Raw genomic sequence first — 16,402 nt, 5'->3', positions numbered from 1 at the left:
ATACAATTGAAATATTTTTCTCTTAATACAATACATATTAATTTATGCATAGCAATACAATTTGAAAGGTGCACAAAAATTTAAACATTATTACTCTAATTACTTATGGTAGCAACACTTTGTTTCTGTGTAACAGACTAAATAATACAAGTATTAGTATTGCAATTGTAAAGTGCAAATTAAACATTAAATATATACAAGAAAATCTTTTCTCTGGTGCATAACTATGTCTACATAACAACACAATCAAAATTAATTTCTTCTTTAACACATGTAAACAATGTGTAATAGACTTTCATCAAAATGCAAAGATAAAACTTTGTGCTTTTTGCCATATTATTGTCTGTCTAAATGACTTGTTTTAATAGTATTTTTACAAAATCTGTACACAATTTTGTGATATTTTTAACATAAGTTACAAACTGGACTCTTGAAGGACAAACTTGGTACAACTTGCTTAAATGATTATACATGACATATTTAGTTATGGTGCATGGTAGAAGCATCTAAAAGTATAAATATTTCACTATGCAAACCTAATGATAAAAAAAACAAAAACAAAGTTACTGTAAGTAATCGATAATTTAAAAGTCCAGCACCTTAAGTTAATTTGGCCTTGTCATATAAAATTGTTATAAGTTTTGTGTAGATGTTGTCATTTTTTAAAATGCATTAAAGCTTGCATAAGCTTTGCAGGTTATTCAGTCACAGTACATAGTTTCACCAACATATCATGATTTCATTTTGTAGTATAATTCAACACACATCAATTTCCTATATAAGTTAGTAAATACATTTTAGCACCACCTCTTACAACTGTGATTGATTTTGGCCTACTTTGGTGGCAAGATTTTCAGCCACTTTGTCCATAAACTGATTCGTATTCAGATAATCTGATCTTGTAACACTGCAAAAATGATAAATAAGGTGATTTATTGCAATTTGAACCAGAGTCCTTGAACTTACTTTGCCAATCCCTTGATACAAATTGCAAGGTCCTTTGTCATGTCACCAGCTTCTATAGTCTCAATGCAAACTTCTTCAAGAGCTTTGGAAAAACTTGTGAGCTGTGAATTGTTGTCAAGTTTTGCACGATGGGCAAGTCCTCGGGTCCATGCAAAAATGGAAGCTACATAAAAAAGAAAAGTTAAGCTGAAAAGGGTTGTCTGTTAAACATTATATGAAGCTGTGCTGTACTCAATCTAAATGTTACCAATAATTTTGCACAAAACTTGGTTTCAAAAACCAAAATGGGCAACATGTCAGCAAAAAAATATAATCAAAAAGAGATAATCAAAAACTGTCGATGTCAGAAGATGTAAAAAGGTAAGCAACAGTGGTTTCTTATGCCTTAGCGCATATTGTTTCAGGGTAGTCAAACTATCACTTACCAATAGGATTGGTTGAGGTTTCAAGACCCTTCTGATGTTGCCTGTAATGCCGAGTCACAGTCCCATGAGCAGCTTCAGCCTCCACTGTTTTGCCATCCGGACACACAAGGACACTGGTCATCATACCAAGTGACCCATAACCTAAATAATGATTTTCACAAGTTATGTAAAGTGCTGTTTCATTGACCTGTGATAATGCTGGTGAACAATGGCACCTAAATTTAAATTTTTTACAACTATTATTCTGATAACTTAATATGCATACCTTGTGCTACTGAATCTGATTGGACATCACCATCATAGTTTTTGCATGCCCAGACAAATCCACCTTCAGATTTTAGAGCATAGGCTACCATATCATCAATTAACCGATGTTCATACCATATACCAGCTTCCTCATAAACACTTCTATAGGAACTGCAAAAAAATAAAATTTTCATCAAAAAAAAATCATTTAAAAATTATATTGCCTAAATGTTATGTTTTACTTAATATATATTAGCTTGCCGGGTTGCTGTTGAATTTTTCTTAAAATGTTTGCACAAGTTTTATTAAAAATCTAATTTACAAATGTTTTCCATTTAAACATATTGCTTCAATATTTGAGTTGTAGATTTTTTTGGTGAAAAAATCTTATTTTACTATCCTACACATATTTAAGTTGGAAGTGACAATAACCTGCCCTTTGACCATATTTGTTCTGTTGGCATATGTAAAAAGTTTGTTGGGCAAAGTCCAAAAGGGTAATACCTTCTGCAAATAAACCTACCCACAAAAATCCTTGATATACGGTTTGAAACCAAGGAAGCATTTCTTGAAATATTTTTCATTTTTTTAGTTATTTACTGTAGGCATAACAGTAAATGTCTGTTAATACTTCTCAATAAAATTGTGTCTGCTTGATTACAATGCGACAGAAAAAATACCCCCTAATTTTTCATGCAATTCTACTTAAATAGGTTTTAATTCTTAGTAGGTGAAACAACGTCAGAATGTGTAATTGTCATACAAGCAGTGTTTTTTTTACGGTGTTTTGGGGGACCGTTTCGGTCCCCCAAATTTCTCCAGCGATTTCCCAAAATTATTCGTTTAAGCAAATATGGCTATTTTTTGGTATTTAAATGAAACACTTGCGTTCTCTTAAAACTACTTAGCGGTCACCCAAACCAAGCCTTAAAAAAAACCTGCATACAAGCTATTTGGATCACCAGGAATTGTTGGACATAACATAGTGATACCCACATTTAACTTGGTTGGAACAACATATCCTACTCAAAGAAACACAAGGTACCTAGACAAGATCACACCCAACCTCATGCAGGTTGCTTACCAAGCAATTTCACAAAAAGGTAAGTTCAAACCTTTCATAAATTTCTTGGAAAATATCTTTAAATCTCCCATCATATTTCTTTAAAATTGTGTTTTTTGTGCTTAAATAAAGTGGCCATTTTTTCTGGAGTGCAAACTTCATGCATGAATGGGCAAAATCTTTGATTGAGCTGTCTGTGTTGTACATCGCCATGGAAACACCACCTCCATCTTAAAACAAACCCTTTTTAATGACTTATTGTCAAAATGGCCTTTTAAATCAGGCAACTTTAATTTTTTTACATACAAGACAACTATATGTATTATTAATGTACACTTGCAAATAGGGTTGTTGTGTTTTTACTGTAGTAACTACACGCAAAATGTTCAAAGTTAGGTTACCTTTAAATGTGTAAACTGGATATTCAACAACTTTTCCATCAGCTGAAGTGTATTTGATGGTAACTTCTCCTGCACCAGGCACAACAAAGTCTGTCGCTTTGTACTAAAAATTAAAACTTTTAATTAAAACGCTTTGTTTAAAAAAAAAATTTCAAACAACCAAACATTGTGTCCTTTTGCATAAGTCTTTGTAATTACCATCAATGAATCAAATGCAAGTTAATATTTACAACATAGAAAAAAATCACTTTAAATGTAGACTACAAGAGAATGTATTGCTATATTTCATGTTTTAAGAATTAAAATCAGATTTATATGTACCTGGTCTGCATGTGCATGTCTTCCAATTACAATTGATTTTTTCCAAGTAGTTACCAACCGAGGAATGTTCTTGCATATGATTGCTTCACGGAATACTGTTCCTCCGAGAATGTTCCTTTGGAAAAAACTTAGTTAAAACAATTTAAATCACTTCTCTACTAATGTTATCAACACAGATTTTAAAACTTTTAACAAGTGTTAATGATACTATCTATCAGACTTATATATTTTTTTATTTATATATTATATGACCAGACATATTATGATTCACATCAACAGTAACCTGATTGTGCCATTTGGTGACTTCCACATTTTTTTAAGTTTGAATTCTTCAACCCTTTTTTCATCTGGAGTAATTGTGGCGCATTTAATACCCACACTGTATTTCTTTACAGCCTCCGCTGCTTCTACAGTGACTTTATCTTCAGTTTCATCCCGGTATTCGACAGAGAGATCAAAACTACGAAAGCAAAACATTTACAGAAAAGCACATTAATGCAAAAGATTTCAGTGATAATACATTTCCTAAAAAAATCATTTTCATCCTTGTTTAATACAAAACTAGCAGTCAAGCTAAAACATCAACAGCATATTCATGCAACAGCTCACACTGCCATTTTGTGAAGTGCATAATATTATATTATAATTTTACATGTACTGCAGCTGGTTATGTGCAGTAACCACAAAAAAACAGACCTAATGAACATAAATAGGTGCATATTACCATTTAATATCCAGATCCACATAAGGAAAAATCAGTTTTTCCTTTATCATTTCCCAAATAATTCTTGTCATTTCATCTCCTTTCATTTCAACAACAGTTCCACCAGAAATTTTACCCATATTGCTTGAATTTTTAATAAACCTAATTTTGCTAGTAAGTGTTGATGATCTAACACAAATGATAAAGCACTCAAATAAGCAACAAAACAAACGCAAAATTTTGTTGTAAAGATATTGTGAGCATGACAATAATGATGAGTCATTATGACTGTTTCAAATTTAGAAATGCAACACATAAACATTTTTTTCATACATGACAGATGCCAAGGAAAAGATGTTTTTCAAAAAGGCATCAGCACACAAATAAAAAACTACTACCCATTATGTCATATCTTCTCTAAATGTAAATGTCCTGAAAAAAATTTGATTTAATTCCAACGCAATGACAACTTTACCCAGTACTACAAGTACATTTTCAAAACAGAAGAAAAAACACTTCTACTAACAGCAATCCACAAAAGTGTTATCAAACTGATTATCATTTCATATATAAGCTATAGTTATAGGTCATGGCAACTTCAGTGTCATGCACTGATCACGCCTCTGACCATACTGTACGAAATACAGGCTACAGTCAATGGGCCTATGCAAACAAATTCATGTCAACAGAAAAAAGACTGTTTTAACATATGGAAGCTCCTAAAGAGCTGATACCATGTTTGAACCATTACAACATTTGACAGTTATTAACATTTACTATTTTATATTTAAACTGTGGAAACTTTTAAATATTGTTGGGTATATTCACGGCTTTGACAACATGACTTTACTGTTATTTGTTTTTCAAAATTACAACTTTTTAGCCTACAGCTAATTCCCTGATACTTATGTACAATATCATCTAACTTCATGTGAAACAAACACCAATAAGATCAATTGCAATCCTCTGGTTCCACTTTAACATCAAGCAAAACAGGATCAACTGTTTCTTCTTCCACATTACTAATACTGTGCTCAATATTGTTTTGCACAGACTCATCTCCATTAGTGCTTTCAATTATCACATTTTGCTCATCATCCTTATTTGTTATTTGCACCTCATTCTCTTCAGCATTATTTATTGTGACTCTCTGCACGATAACATACTCATCTGAATCATCAGGGCTTGTCTGAACTAGGGTTTGTTCCCTAGCATTTGGATGGAACTTTTCAACATGTCGTTTTAAATCACTTGGGCCAATAAAACCTTTTGAACACAAATTGCAGCGATGCTTGTAATCTTTCGTATGCTGGGTTATCACATGCTGGCGTAGATTGCCAATGTGGGTAAAGGCAGCAACACAAAATTCACATTTAAAGGGCTTTTCACCAGTGTGCAGCCTTTGGTGGGTGATCAGATGACCTTGTTGTACAAAAGATTTTTCACAAACTGTGCATTTATATGGCCGTTCACCAGTGTGGGTTCGCATATGAATGGTCAAATTACTTGAATGTCCAAATGATGCAGTACACACCTTGCACTGAAATGGTTTCATCTGGTCATGTTTCATTGAAATATGACAAGCCAGTGTGCTGGCAGCTTTAAACCGATTTCCACATAAGTGGCATGGAAATGGTTTTGCAGTAGAGTGTGATCGCATGTGTTGTTTTACACCAGATTTTTGATTAAATCTCTTGCCGCAGATGCCACATTTGTATGGCTTATCATTTGAATGGATACGCAAATGCTGTTCAACAGACATGCGTGCCTTGGCAGTGTATTTGCAAAATGGACAACGATATCCAGCATCAGTTACCACAAGTGGATGCAGACCGTGAATATGCTTCATAAATTCTTCTGTGTTGCTGCAGTATTGTCTGCAGAGTGTGCATCTTACGGAATCATCATCATCAACCCGAGTCCTAACTGGATTAAAATTTATTGACTGATAAGATCCTCCTTGTTTGGTATTAGCAAATTCATCCTCACATTGGTCAACAAACACTTCCATTTCACACATGTCATTTTCATCAAGCTCATAAAGTTCACTGTCTTCATTTACATCAATGACAATGGTAGTTGACTCTTGGTTAAGATACAGAACTTCTGGCATTTCTGGGTCTGTTTCAGTTGTTTCTGTTTCAGTCGACATTTTCACTGTTGGTAAATGCACTAAAGCAAGTGTAAATTTTATTTGTGACAACTTTGTGAAAAGCCTAAAACCAAACACTTGTTATCAACAAAAAGTAACATCAATATGCGACTTTTCTTAATTTTATGATAAAGCCCTTCTAAAATACAATTTTAAGGCTATCTATTTGTTTAACAATTGTAGGATTTTGTATAATCTCGCGTATTTTGGAATACAGCACCGCCTACCGCTACCGGGGTCTCCTTTTATTTCAGTGGGTATTTAAACGTTTTCACCTTCTCTCTGTATGCAAAGTCACGAAAAGGGGTTCCATTGTAGAAATCAGTTTTAGTTCATCCAGAAAATAACAAAATTGCTTACGGGAGAAAGTTTTCTCACAAAAAACAAAACAAAAACAATTTGAATTGCCGCACTAAATACCAAAGTAATATAATTCTATGTACCGTACGTTTTCTGTGGCCAACACAACCAAATTTCCAAAACCCGAAAAACTCGAGATGGTTCCGCTCGACTAAACACGAATTTAAAAAATTCGCAAATATTTTTTTATTAAGGGACTTTTTTAAACTCTATGTTGTAAATTTAACCATTTGGCTTTTAATTTTTTTTAAAAACTATAGTGGTTTAAAAATGTAAGCAAATAATGCCAATAGTTTTGCTGGATTTCTACACACTGTTTAGATTAATCAAATGCAAACAAGAGAATGAAGAGATGCACAATAGTACACGTAAAGGTTACCTCTGGCATTTGTACGTACAAGATGTTCGTTCATGCTTCATGGTTTGTTGAATTTTTGAAAAGAAAGTGCTTTAAGAATGATTTTATTGAGTAGCATGTCATTTTTCTGATTAAGTCTTCATAAGTTATGTAGAAAACGTGGGTAGAGGCTAGAGCTAACGATAGTTAATGCTGTGCTGCGGAAATTTAGACTGCATCCCTAAAAATGATCAAAAGATTTTGCTTTGTTATATATTTATATAATGTTAAATAGACTTTTCTAAAAAATGATTTTGCATTTTTGAAATTAATAATTTGTGTTTTAAGTTATATTGTATTGTTTTTTTCCAGACGTGTTAGTTCTTGAAAAAAAAGCTAAATTCACCAAACATGGCTCAACAGTTTTCATATGATGAAAAGGGCTCAACCTTCCTTTACTTTCTACTGTCGTTTTTTGCCATGATTTTAATTCCACTGACATATTTGATGTGGCCAAAAACATTAAAAGAAGAGGAGAAGCAAATAAGAAATCAACGAGATATACATGGAAAAAGCAAGTGGTACAAAAAGAAGCAAGAAGAACTTAGACGAAAAAAGTCCAAACCTAGCATACGTAAAGTTATTTTAGTTTTGTCATGGATTGGTTTTATTTGGTTGGTATACAAGGTTTCAAGCATTGAGCATGACCATGTTGAATACAATCCATATGAAGTGCTTGGTGTTAGCGAAGATGCTAACAAAGTGGAATTAAAGAAAAGATTTCGACAACTGGTTTTAGAAAAGCATCCAGACAAAGGTGGAGACCCTGAAGAGTTTATGCGGATCCGAAAAGCTTATGACGCACTTACAGATGAAGACACCATGCAAAATTGGAAGGACTATGGAAACCCTGATGGCCCTCAAGCCATGGAGTTCGGAATTGCTTTACCAAAATGGATAGTTGAGTCACAAAACTCGTTTGTGGTTCTTAGCGTGTATATGTTTCTATTTATGATTGCTTTACCTCTTGTGGTTGGGTTATGGTGGAACAGGTCTATCAAATACAGTAAGGAACAGGTTTTGTTAGACACAACACAACTGTTCTACCATTTTATTAACAAAACCCCAAACATGAACCTTAAACGTGCTCTTACAATTTTTTCTGGATCTTTTGAGTTCAGCCATGATCACAATAACCAAGTAAGAACCCCAGCTCCAGAAGACAATGAAGATATTCCAGATCTGATTCACCAGCTTGAGAGTTGTAATATTGTTGACAACACTAAGGATCGACCTTTCAATTTTCCATACAGTGTCAAAGCCAGAGTTCTTATCTACAGTCACTTGAGTCGATTAGATGTCACATCACAAAACCTACAAGGAGACATTGACTACATTCTTCGCAAAAGCCCACTTCTAATTCAAGAAATGGTAAATTGCATTGCCCAACTTACTACAATGGCACACTGGAATAAAGCAAATCTTCCAAGGTTGGAAAGTCTTGAAAATGTAATGAAAATAGCGCCCATGATGGTTCAAGGTTTACGTGATACAAAATCATCACTTCTGCAGTTACCTTACTTTAATGATGAATTCGTAAAGTTTTGCAATTACAACAAACGGCAGTCTGTGCGTGGGTTGAAAAACCTCGTTGAAATGCGAGAAAGCGACCGCAGACAAATGCTCAGAAGAATGGGTGATGAAGAATATGACACCATGTTAACCGTTCTTAGATCTTTTCCTTTGATTGACCTTGATGTTTCAACACATGTAATTGATGATGAGGAAACCAATGTGATTACTGCTGGTGCAATTGTTACAGTGACTGTTTTCATGAAGAGGGGTTGCCTTGGTGACCTACAAGAGCTGGATGCTAGTCCTGAAGCTGAAGTTGTTGATGATGAAGACCAGGAAGTTCAGGATAAACAACCAAAGCTAAAACCATGGGAAAAGCAGGGAAAAAAGAAAAAGAATTTGAAGAAAAAGAAACCAGTTAAAGCTCTGAAAAAGCCTGTGAAAAAGACTGAGAAGACCAAAACGGAGGAAAACAGTGGTGCTGTAGAAGAAGTCCCACAGAAGACAAAAGATGAAGAGGGTTCTTCAGGAAGTGAATCAGACGTGTCAGATTCTGATTCAGATGCACAACCTAATGAGGATAAGGAAGAGCGTGAATGGCAAGCAATGCAAGCCACTTTTAAAAGAAAGGAAAAGGTTGCTTTAGAAGTCAAAGATAGAAGGACCCACACTGTCTATGCCCCATACCTCCCAGTTGAAAAGCAAGAATGGTGGTGGGTGTATGCCTGTGATCGGAAAAAGCATCTTTTATTAACTTCACCAGTTCTTGTTACCAATCTTCGCGAAGAAGAGGAGATTGAGCTGAAGTTTCCAGCACCAACAAAACCAGGACGTTATACCTACTCTGTGTGGATCCGATCTGATTCATATTTTGACTGTGACCAAAAATTTGAACTAAAACTAGACGTTAAGGAAGCAAAACCAGTTGAAGAGGACCATCCTCAATGGAACATCTCGGATGATGAGCAAAATGGTGGGGCAGATGAAAGTGAAGATGAAGGCATCTCATCAGAAGAGCAGTCTTCCTCCGAGGAGTAGGCAATAGTTGGTGAATGGTTTGGTATTGTCTAGTTGGGAAACGGATAAATTGGCCACTGTTTAATTTCTTTCTTTACACAATATGTTTGGGGGCTATTTTAAATTGTCTGTGTTGTTGATGGAAACTTTTAAAATCACCAAATGTGTGTATAGTTAAATGCAGCAAAAATGTCTTTGACCAGTGGAATATGTGCAATGTTTTTGTATGACATTTTGTTTGGTGAACTGTAATAACCTGGATTTATATGTTATATATATATATATATATGTATACATTGCAAACTAATCTGATTAGTTGCAAAGTTTTGTACCTAATGACACTATAAAATGTTAGTTGACTTATTGCTGAGGAATATAATGTTTTTTTACAACTGAACTCTACCAAAATCAAAAACTTTTCAGCACACCATAATTCCATGCTGCTATGTTGTACTTTTTTGTTTTTGTGTTGCATTTGTTTTAAATCAGAAAAACTGCGGTAAATAAAGAGAAGGGAGTCAAATATACAGTTTGTAACTTTTGGCAGCTAATGTATGATTAAAAATCATATTTGGTAAAAAACATATTTTGTGATGTTCTTATTAAAAAGTATGGTTGGAAAGGATAAACTAAGGTATGGTAATATTTCGTGTACTAATTAGAAAATTGCAAAAGACGTGCACTAATTTCCAGCAGAGCAGAATATTAATAGATGTAATATGAGCTGTATTTACAGAGGTTGGAATCTTGAACGCAACAAAAAAGCAATCGAAGTTTAAAACTTTTTTTATTTAACCTGTCCATTTTTCTTTTGCATTGAATTATAAGGTAACGTTTTGTCAATGCAGAACTCTAACGCAGTCATTTAGATGTAGAATCTATTGCGTTATTGCGCGAACGAACATACGTTTCCATTTTCCTGCGTTATTGAGTGTCATCATTGGCAAACTTCCAACATACGAAGCACCGATTGTGACGTAAAAACTGACTACGTGTCGTTTCGTAGCAGCGCGTTGGAAGATTATGACGCTGCATGGAGACAATCAAGCCCGGATAAAGATAAGTATTACATCCGCACAGCTCATGTTGTGGCATACGCTTTTAAATTACGGTCATAATTATGTTCCAGTTATTCGGCAAACACCGGTATATTTGACGCACCGTCTTAGTGGACAACAAACAAATACATTACAAAAAACAGCCTGTATTACAAAGGTCATTTCTCTAGTTCAGGGGTTCCCAACCTGTGGTACGCGAAGGTTTTTCAGATAGTACGCGAGTAGCTTCCTTTTTTCACAAAAACCTGGATTCACGAATTTATGTTGTGTTTATCTGGTTTTGTAGACCAATTGGTGGACAGTAAACAAAAAACAAAAATCACATTAAATTTAGTTGTGGTGCTTTAGTGTTACTAGTTTAGTAGGTCAATATTATTCTTCTAAATAAAATATGATTAGTTGTTCTGCAAGAAGCGGTCCGCGTGGCAGTACACAGCGTTCAAGTGCAGGTACGAGATCGTAAAAAGGTTGGGAACCCCTGCTCTAGTTCCTTTGTAACCCGATAATTTTAGAAAAGCGAAACAAATTTTGCGCTTGTTGGCACAATCAGCCGTCTGTTTCCCGTAACGTCCGTATTTGAAAACTCGCTCAGCACATTGCTTGTCTGCAGTTTGATGCATTTTGGAATATACAGTGTAGTATTACGTCTGCAACTGAGCTACTCAACTAGTTTTATCAAAAGTCTAGGTACAAACTTTAAAATTGCAAAGGTCACTCCTGTCATTAATGTGAAGCAACATGTTTTAGTTGGCTCTAAATAAAATTGCATTTCTTATTTCTGACTTTAAGCAAAGGCTGACTTCAGATATTTTGCTTTTTACCGTAACGAAATCTCAGTTTTGAATTTAAATTCAATTTTACTCTTTGCTAAAGTCATTCCACAAGACACGTTTCATCTAGTTTCCGATAATTTCTTCGCATAGCGGCACAAAAATGAGTTAAGAACAGTTTGTTTGTTTTTTGCCTGATTGATAGACAAGAAAAAAGTTTGTGGCCGTGGACAATTCCAACACATGAAGTAAATGAATACACAACATAGCATATGCAGCGATAATTTAACGACTGTCGAGGACCACACCAATCACTAAAAAGGTCCGGATGTAAACCTGATGGCCCCCGGTATTGGAAGTTCTTTAAACCTGTCAGCAAAAATTTACCGAGTGATTTTGTTAGCACTCAATGCCTATTTGATGAAATGTTAGTAAATACAGGCCATATAATAAATGAAGACAAAAGCCATAGCGTATTTACTCGATTGTCAGCCGCCCTCGATTGTAAACCGCATGTTAAGGTGTTCAAAAAATAATGTAAGCCGTCCTCGATTGTAAGCCGCACTCGATTATAAGCCGCACAAACGGCAGGTAAAAAACAATATAAACCGCGGCTTACAATCAGGTAAATACGCTATGGCTTTTGTAAATATAAGAGACAATGAATATTAAGAGGAAATATGAACATTGAACTTCAATACTATATTTGACTTCCGACACAAACCACGAGAAAAAGAAGCGAATGTTTACCAAACAAAAAACTTATAACCCAAGAAATACTGTTGAAGAACATTTCCAGCCCACAATGTGACGGATTTGTGAGCTAAAAAAAGCAGCTCGTGTACCGCTGCCACCCTGTGCACTTTTGACACCAGGTTTTTAAAACATCCAGTAGCGGGCGCAATAGCTGCACGAAATGACACCCATGTTACACGACATGACTATATGTTCACCCTGTGCCACCTATGTTGCACGAGGTGAAGAACTGCGTTGATATTGGTCAAAGTGTCATTGCAAGGTTTATTTAAAATAAGGCTAACTTACTAATGTGGATAAAACATAACCCTATCTACATACAATTTGAAACCGGGCGGTCTTTGTATGCAATGACAGTCATGGGCGCGGGCAGAAAATTTTGCAAGAGGGGGCAAATTTTGGCTGATACTTTACCGCATCAAGAACTTGTTACATATGAAGCCATAAATCGTGTACTTCACAATTGAGTTGCCTAAAAGTTATTTTGAACGATGTCACAAATCCCCGCGCTGCCACTTTAATTAGGTTTGCTGCTAAATATGTTAAATTGAGGTACACTGAAATTCCAAGGGGGGGCAAGTGCCCCCTCTTGCCCCTACGTGGCGGCGCCCATGATGACAGTTTAATTGATTGCGACATAAACGCAAAACATCTGATAATGCGTCTATACAGTATTGGTTACGTATCGAGTGACGTCGTTCGCTTTGTGAATCGAAACTTGTTTACATCAAAGTTTTGCCAAACGCCGCTGGCATTGCGTAGCCCGCTTCTATTCCTTTTTGTTGTGACAAACTACACATCCAGATCCAAGCCGTTCGAAGTTTCGCTAACGTGCCGAAAGGTTACGAAACTACACTTTCAAAAACATCATCAGAAACCGAAGAATAAGTCACAACTGTTAGAACAGTTCTGTGGTTCCTTTGACAGTAAACGCAAAGAGTAAAGTGACTACCCAGGAATCAAAATCACGCACTGATGACACACTTCACGCTAATGACGCCAATGTTTTGAATTGCATACAGTGTCCCTTGAAGATGCCCACACGGGGAAAAATGTCTAGCAATGCGGGGACTTTGTAGGGGTTAATGCAACATCAATATTTCTTGTAGTGGGATTGCAAGTTTTAGGGTATTTTTTCGGGGATTACCATTTTTTAGATTACATCAGATTATAATAATTTTATTTATTCAGCAGCAATTTTGACCACCTTACAACAGGATTTAATTATTCTACCAGAGAACTTTTTTTTATCTAGAACAAACCATAAAAAAACCGGGATGCTACTTAAATTAACAAGTTTTTCTTGCATGTGATAACTTAAGTAATGTTTTTGTTTCCCCAAAGTCCCTATAGATTGCAATATTTCCTAAAAGGCGAATATTTTAGTGCAATACAAATATATTCGACTGCATGATAGCGTTTTTAGATTCTTGAAACTTAAAAAAGAAAATGTTACCAAATTACCACAAACTTATCTAATTATATTTTTTCTAAATTTAATTTCTTTTTCATAGATTGCGGAAACGTAGACTACGTCATTTGTTAAGTATACAGTCCAGCATTTGATACTCGAAGTATGATATCATTCTTCAAATAGGTCGCTAACACTGTGCATCTAATTTTGTCACACCATGTGCACGAAAACTTATGCTCTGACGCCTTAGCAATCTACCAGCCGCAAGTACTGAAAATTTCAGAACCTTCGCACATTGTTTCGGTTGCTTCTGTGCTTATATATCTGCCGTCGTTAAACGCAGCTGCGTGCAGTATGTTTTAAGCTCTGTCCGGACACAGAGGTCCAGTAGGAGAGTGAGGAATAGGTTACAGGTTTTATGTTACATCTTGGGCGTTTTAATAAGTTCTTGTTATATATCCAAAATGCTTTCATTTCAAGTTTAAGATAAATTGCGCTTAAATTTTTTTTACGTAAAAGTTTACAGATATAATTATTTCTTTGTTTTTCATGTAAAGACTCAAACAATCGTTTGCATATTTTACTAATAACTTTGATCAGGAAAAATGGAAGTTTGAGCTTTCGGTAACTTACCACATTTTTGCTGATATTGATATGATAGTTTACAATTTACATGACACATAAATTTTGATCATGTTATAATTTATTCAGACCAATAATGCCACAAATATATGGTCTAATTATTTAGAAAAAATTGCAAAAACATGCTTAATTTTTTTCAGGTTTCATTTTTCCCAATTAACTTATAAGTTACAACTTAATTGAAACCCTTGAACATAATGGGAGAAATAATTGTATCGCAACTGTCTACATTTGACACAACGTATCCCGAAAGTATGTTCAGCAAAGACGAAAGTGGAATGTTTCATTATGACCCAAGCAAAGTGACTGTTTTCTGCGATAAGAAAAACATTTTTAGCAACAATTACTCCAGGTTAGGAAAAGATTTGACATCCAAGGAATGGCTGTTTTTAGATTTGACATCCAAGGAATGCCTTTTTTTCTGTTTACAAATTTCAGATTTATTTAATTTGGAAAACAGACAAGACACACACGTCATAAATTTGAAGTTGTCAACCATTATTTACCAAGCTATGTAATCCATATGTAAATATCTTTCAAATTTAAATCACTTCAACCAAAATGCGTTGCTTCACTAGGAGTTGACGAACTTTTGAATAATAGCGTGTCAATTTACGTATTTGAAAGTATATGCTCAAATTATGTGTATATTGACTGCGTTTTCGCACTTTAACAACATAACGAACGGCGCATCACCAACTAGTCTTAGTTATACCAAGGGGTATTGGAATATGAACCCGTAAATTCCTTGGCATTGTCAGATTCCCGTGACAACCTAAACAATTTCCAGAGGTTGCCCATCTCTCGAGCTCAAAGCCGATTAACTAACTGCTTCCGCTATTTTCAGCCATGTAAAGTTGGACAAGCATAGTTCTACATTGGATTACTGGAAAACAACGCTCACCGAGAAACCGATTGTGTTTCTTGTTTCCATCGCCAACATAGACCCGCATTTGGAGATCTGCAAGAGTCAAAGTGAGACATTGTGACGACATAATGATATCTTGTGATAAAGAAACGTCATACAATAGCGATTATAGTCTGTATAAATAGCCAGTTCGAATTGTGTTTTTCATGCATAAACCTAACTTGATACATTCTAGCAAACGTTTTAATAATGATAATTTACAGATGACTACGTGGTGTTTATTAAATCTCCACACGTTATATTGAGATCCCAAATCCTTGAGGCGTTTTGTCGTTGCGACAAGCTTCAACACAGAAAGAAGAAATTCAGTTTACAGGTAAGATTTACAACTATAATTAATTTTTTTACTAAACTTTTAATCAGGCGTTGTTTTAGGCCCATTTGTTTTGAAAAAAACAACAAATAAACGAAAAACAAACTTTGACATGTTTAAACACGCTTGTTATGCTCCAATGATACGCAACAATACTGTCCGACGCCACACTATTAGTAATGTTCAAAAATTTGCTGAGTTTTCCAAAGGCAAGAATCACATAATGTCAGGTGCAGCACAGATACCAATGGAAGTTCGAAGACCGTACGATGCGGCCAATGTCAACACATTGTTCTGTGTTGCAAAAAATATTGTCACCCATACAGTGTCAAAAAACTGTCGAGCTGTTGTGGTGCATGGGTTTTCACGGAAAACAGCTAAATGTGCCATCTATGTTCAAAAGAAGGACATTATAACAGAGCATGGTGAAATTGTTAAAGGGAAAGAAAACAATGCAAAAAAGCTTCGTGACAATGATCAAAACTCGCCACCTTTAAAAAAGAAAAAAGTTGGATAAAATTATACTTTGTGTGAAAATTTTCAGGTAAGGCTTTGAGTGCCATTTCAACACTGCCAAGTTCGTAGAATGGTTAGTGCTGCTGGCTTGTGCTCACAACGTTGTTTTCGAACATTCGAGACATTCGAACTATTTTAGATTGGGCTGTTTTCAGCTCCATAAGTTAAGTATATATATTTCACCAGATTTCAATTTACGACATACTTTGCAAATGGCACACGAGCAACTTTCCACAAAACCCCGCTATCCACTTCATCGAAGGAGATACTGTGACGTTTTCTACTTGGTCTAGCGACGAAGAGAATTGTGTCAGTCACCCTATGTTTTGGGGCGCTTGCTTTCCTTGTGCAATCGTTTTCGGAATACCGTACCTGGTATGCTATTTGCACAACCATTATTGTTAAATTTGCTTTACATCTTGCAGTTTTTAATTAATGG

The 16,402-nt window shown here is 35.2% G+C and overlaps 3 protein-coding genes across 3 annotated transcripts; 1 reads left to right on the top strand and 2 right to left on the bottom strand.

The window, feature by feature from the left end:
- Nucleotides 1–6: 6 nt before the first annotated feature.
- On the bottom strand, nt 7–4,265 carry LOC145213783 (isocitrate dehydrogenase [NADP] cytoplasmic-like). The gene is made up of 9 exons (XM_080082182.1): nt 4,147–4,265; nt 3,706–3,882; nt 3,423–3,537; nt 3,102–3,204; nt 2,753–2,930; nt 1,657–1,808; nt 1,392–1,532; nt 967–1,129; nt 7–907 (listed from the first exon to the last, which is right to left on the bottom strand). Exons 1-9 carry the CDS (start codon nt 4,263–4,265, stop codon nt 811–813), a joined length of 1,245 nt encoding a protein of 414 aa, XP_079938308.1. The 3' UTR covers nt 7–810.
- Nucleotides 4,266–4,313: 48 nt separating this feature from the next.
- LOC145213792 (uncharacterized) lies at nt 4,314–6,668 on the bottom strand. Its single transcript, XM_080082194.1, has one exon. It carries the CDS (start codon nt 6,275–6,277, stop codon nt 5,078–5,080), a length of 1,200 nt encoding a protein of 399 aa, XP_079938320.1. The 5' UTR covers nt 6,278–6,668; the 3' UTR covers nt 4,314–5,077.
- A 659-nt stretch (nt 6,669–7,327) lies between these two features.
- On the top strand, nt 7,328–10,091 carry LOC145213777 (translocation protein SEC63 homolog). The gene has a single exon (XM_080082169.1). The coding sequence runs from the start codon at nt 7,386–7,388 to the stop codon at nt 9,585–9,587; it is 2,202 nt and encodes a 733-aa protein (XP_079938295.1). The 5' UTR covers nt 7,328–7,385; the 3' UTR covers nt 9,588–10,091.
- The last annotated feature ends 6,311 nt before the right edge of the window (nt 10,092–16,402 follow it).

This window comes from Phallusia mammillata, chromosome 1 (assembly GCF_965637545.1).
Source record: "Phallusia mammillata chromosome 1, kaPhaMamm4.hap1.1, whole genome shotgun sequence".
In the NCBI taxonomy this organism is placed as follows: domain Eukaryota; kingdom Metazoa; phylum Chordata; class Ascidiacea; order Phlebobranchia; family Ascidiidae; genus Phallusia; species Phallusia mammillata.
Note: the sequence above shows the minus strand (reverse complement) of the source record. Positions and strands in the feature narration are given on the sequence as shown.

What these genes read in the sequence shown, in the direction of transcription:
- LOC145213792 (XM_080082194.1), bottom strand. Translation starts at nt 6,277, where the DNA reads ATGTCGACTGAAACAGAAACAACTGAAACAGACCCAGAAATGCCAGAA.
- LOC145213783 (XM_080082182.1), bottom strand. Translation starts at nt 4,265, where the DNA reads ATGGGTAAAATTTCTGGTGGAACTGTTGTTGAAATGAAAGGAGATGAA. An exon ending in TTCCAAGAAATTTATGAAAG is followed by an intron (nt 1,809 to 2,752) that starts GTTTGAACTTAC and finishes ATTTTTTTGCAG; the next exon opens with TTCCTATAGAAGTGTTTATG. An exon ending in AACCTCAACCAATCCTATTG is followed by an intron (nt 1,130 to 1,391) that starts GTAAGTGATAGT and finishes TTTTTTATGTAG; the next exon opens with CTTCCATTTTTGCATGGACC.
- LOC145213777 (XM_080082169.1), top strand. Translation starts at nt 7,386, where the DNA reads ATGGCTCAACAGTTTTCATATGATGAAAAGGGCTCAACCTTCCTTTAC.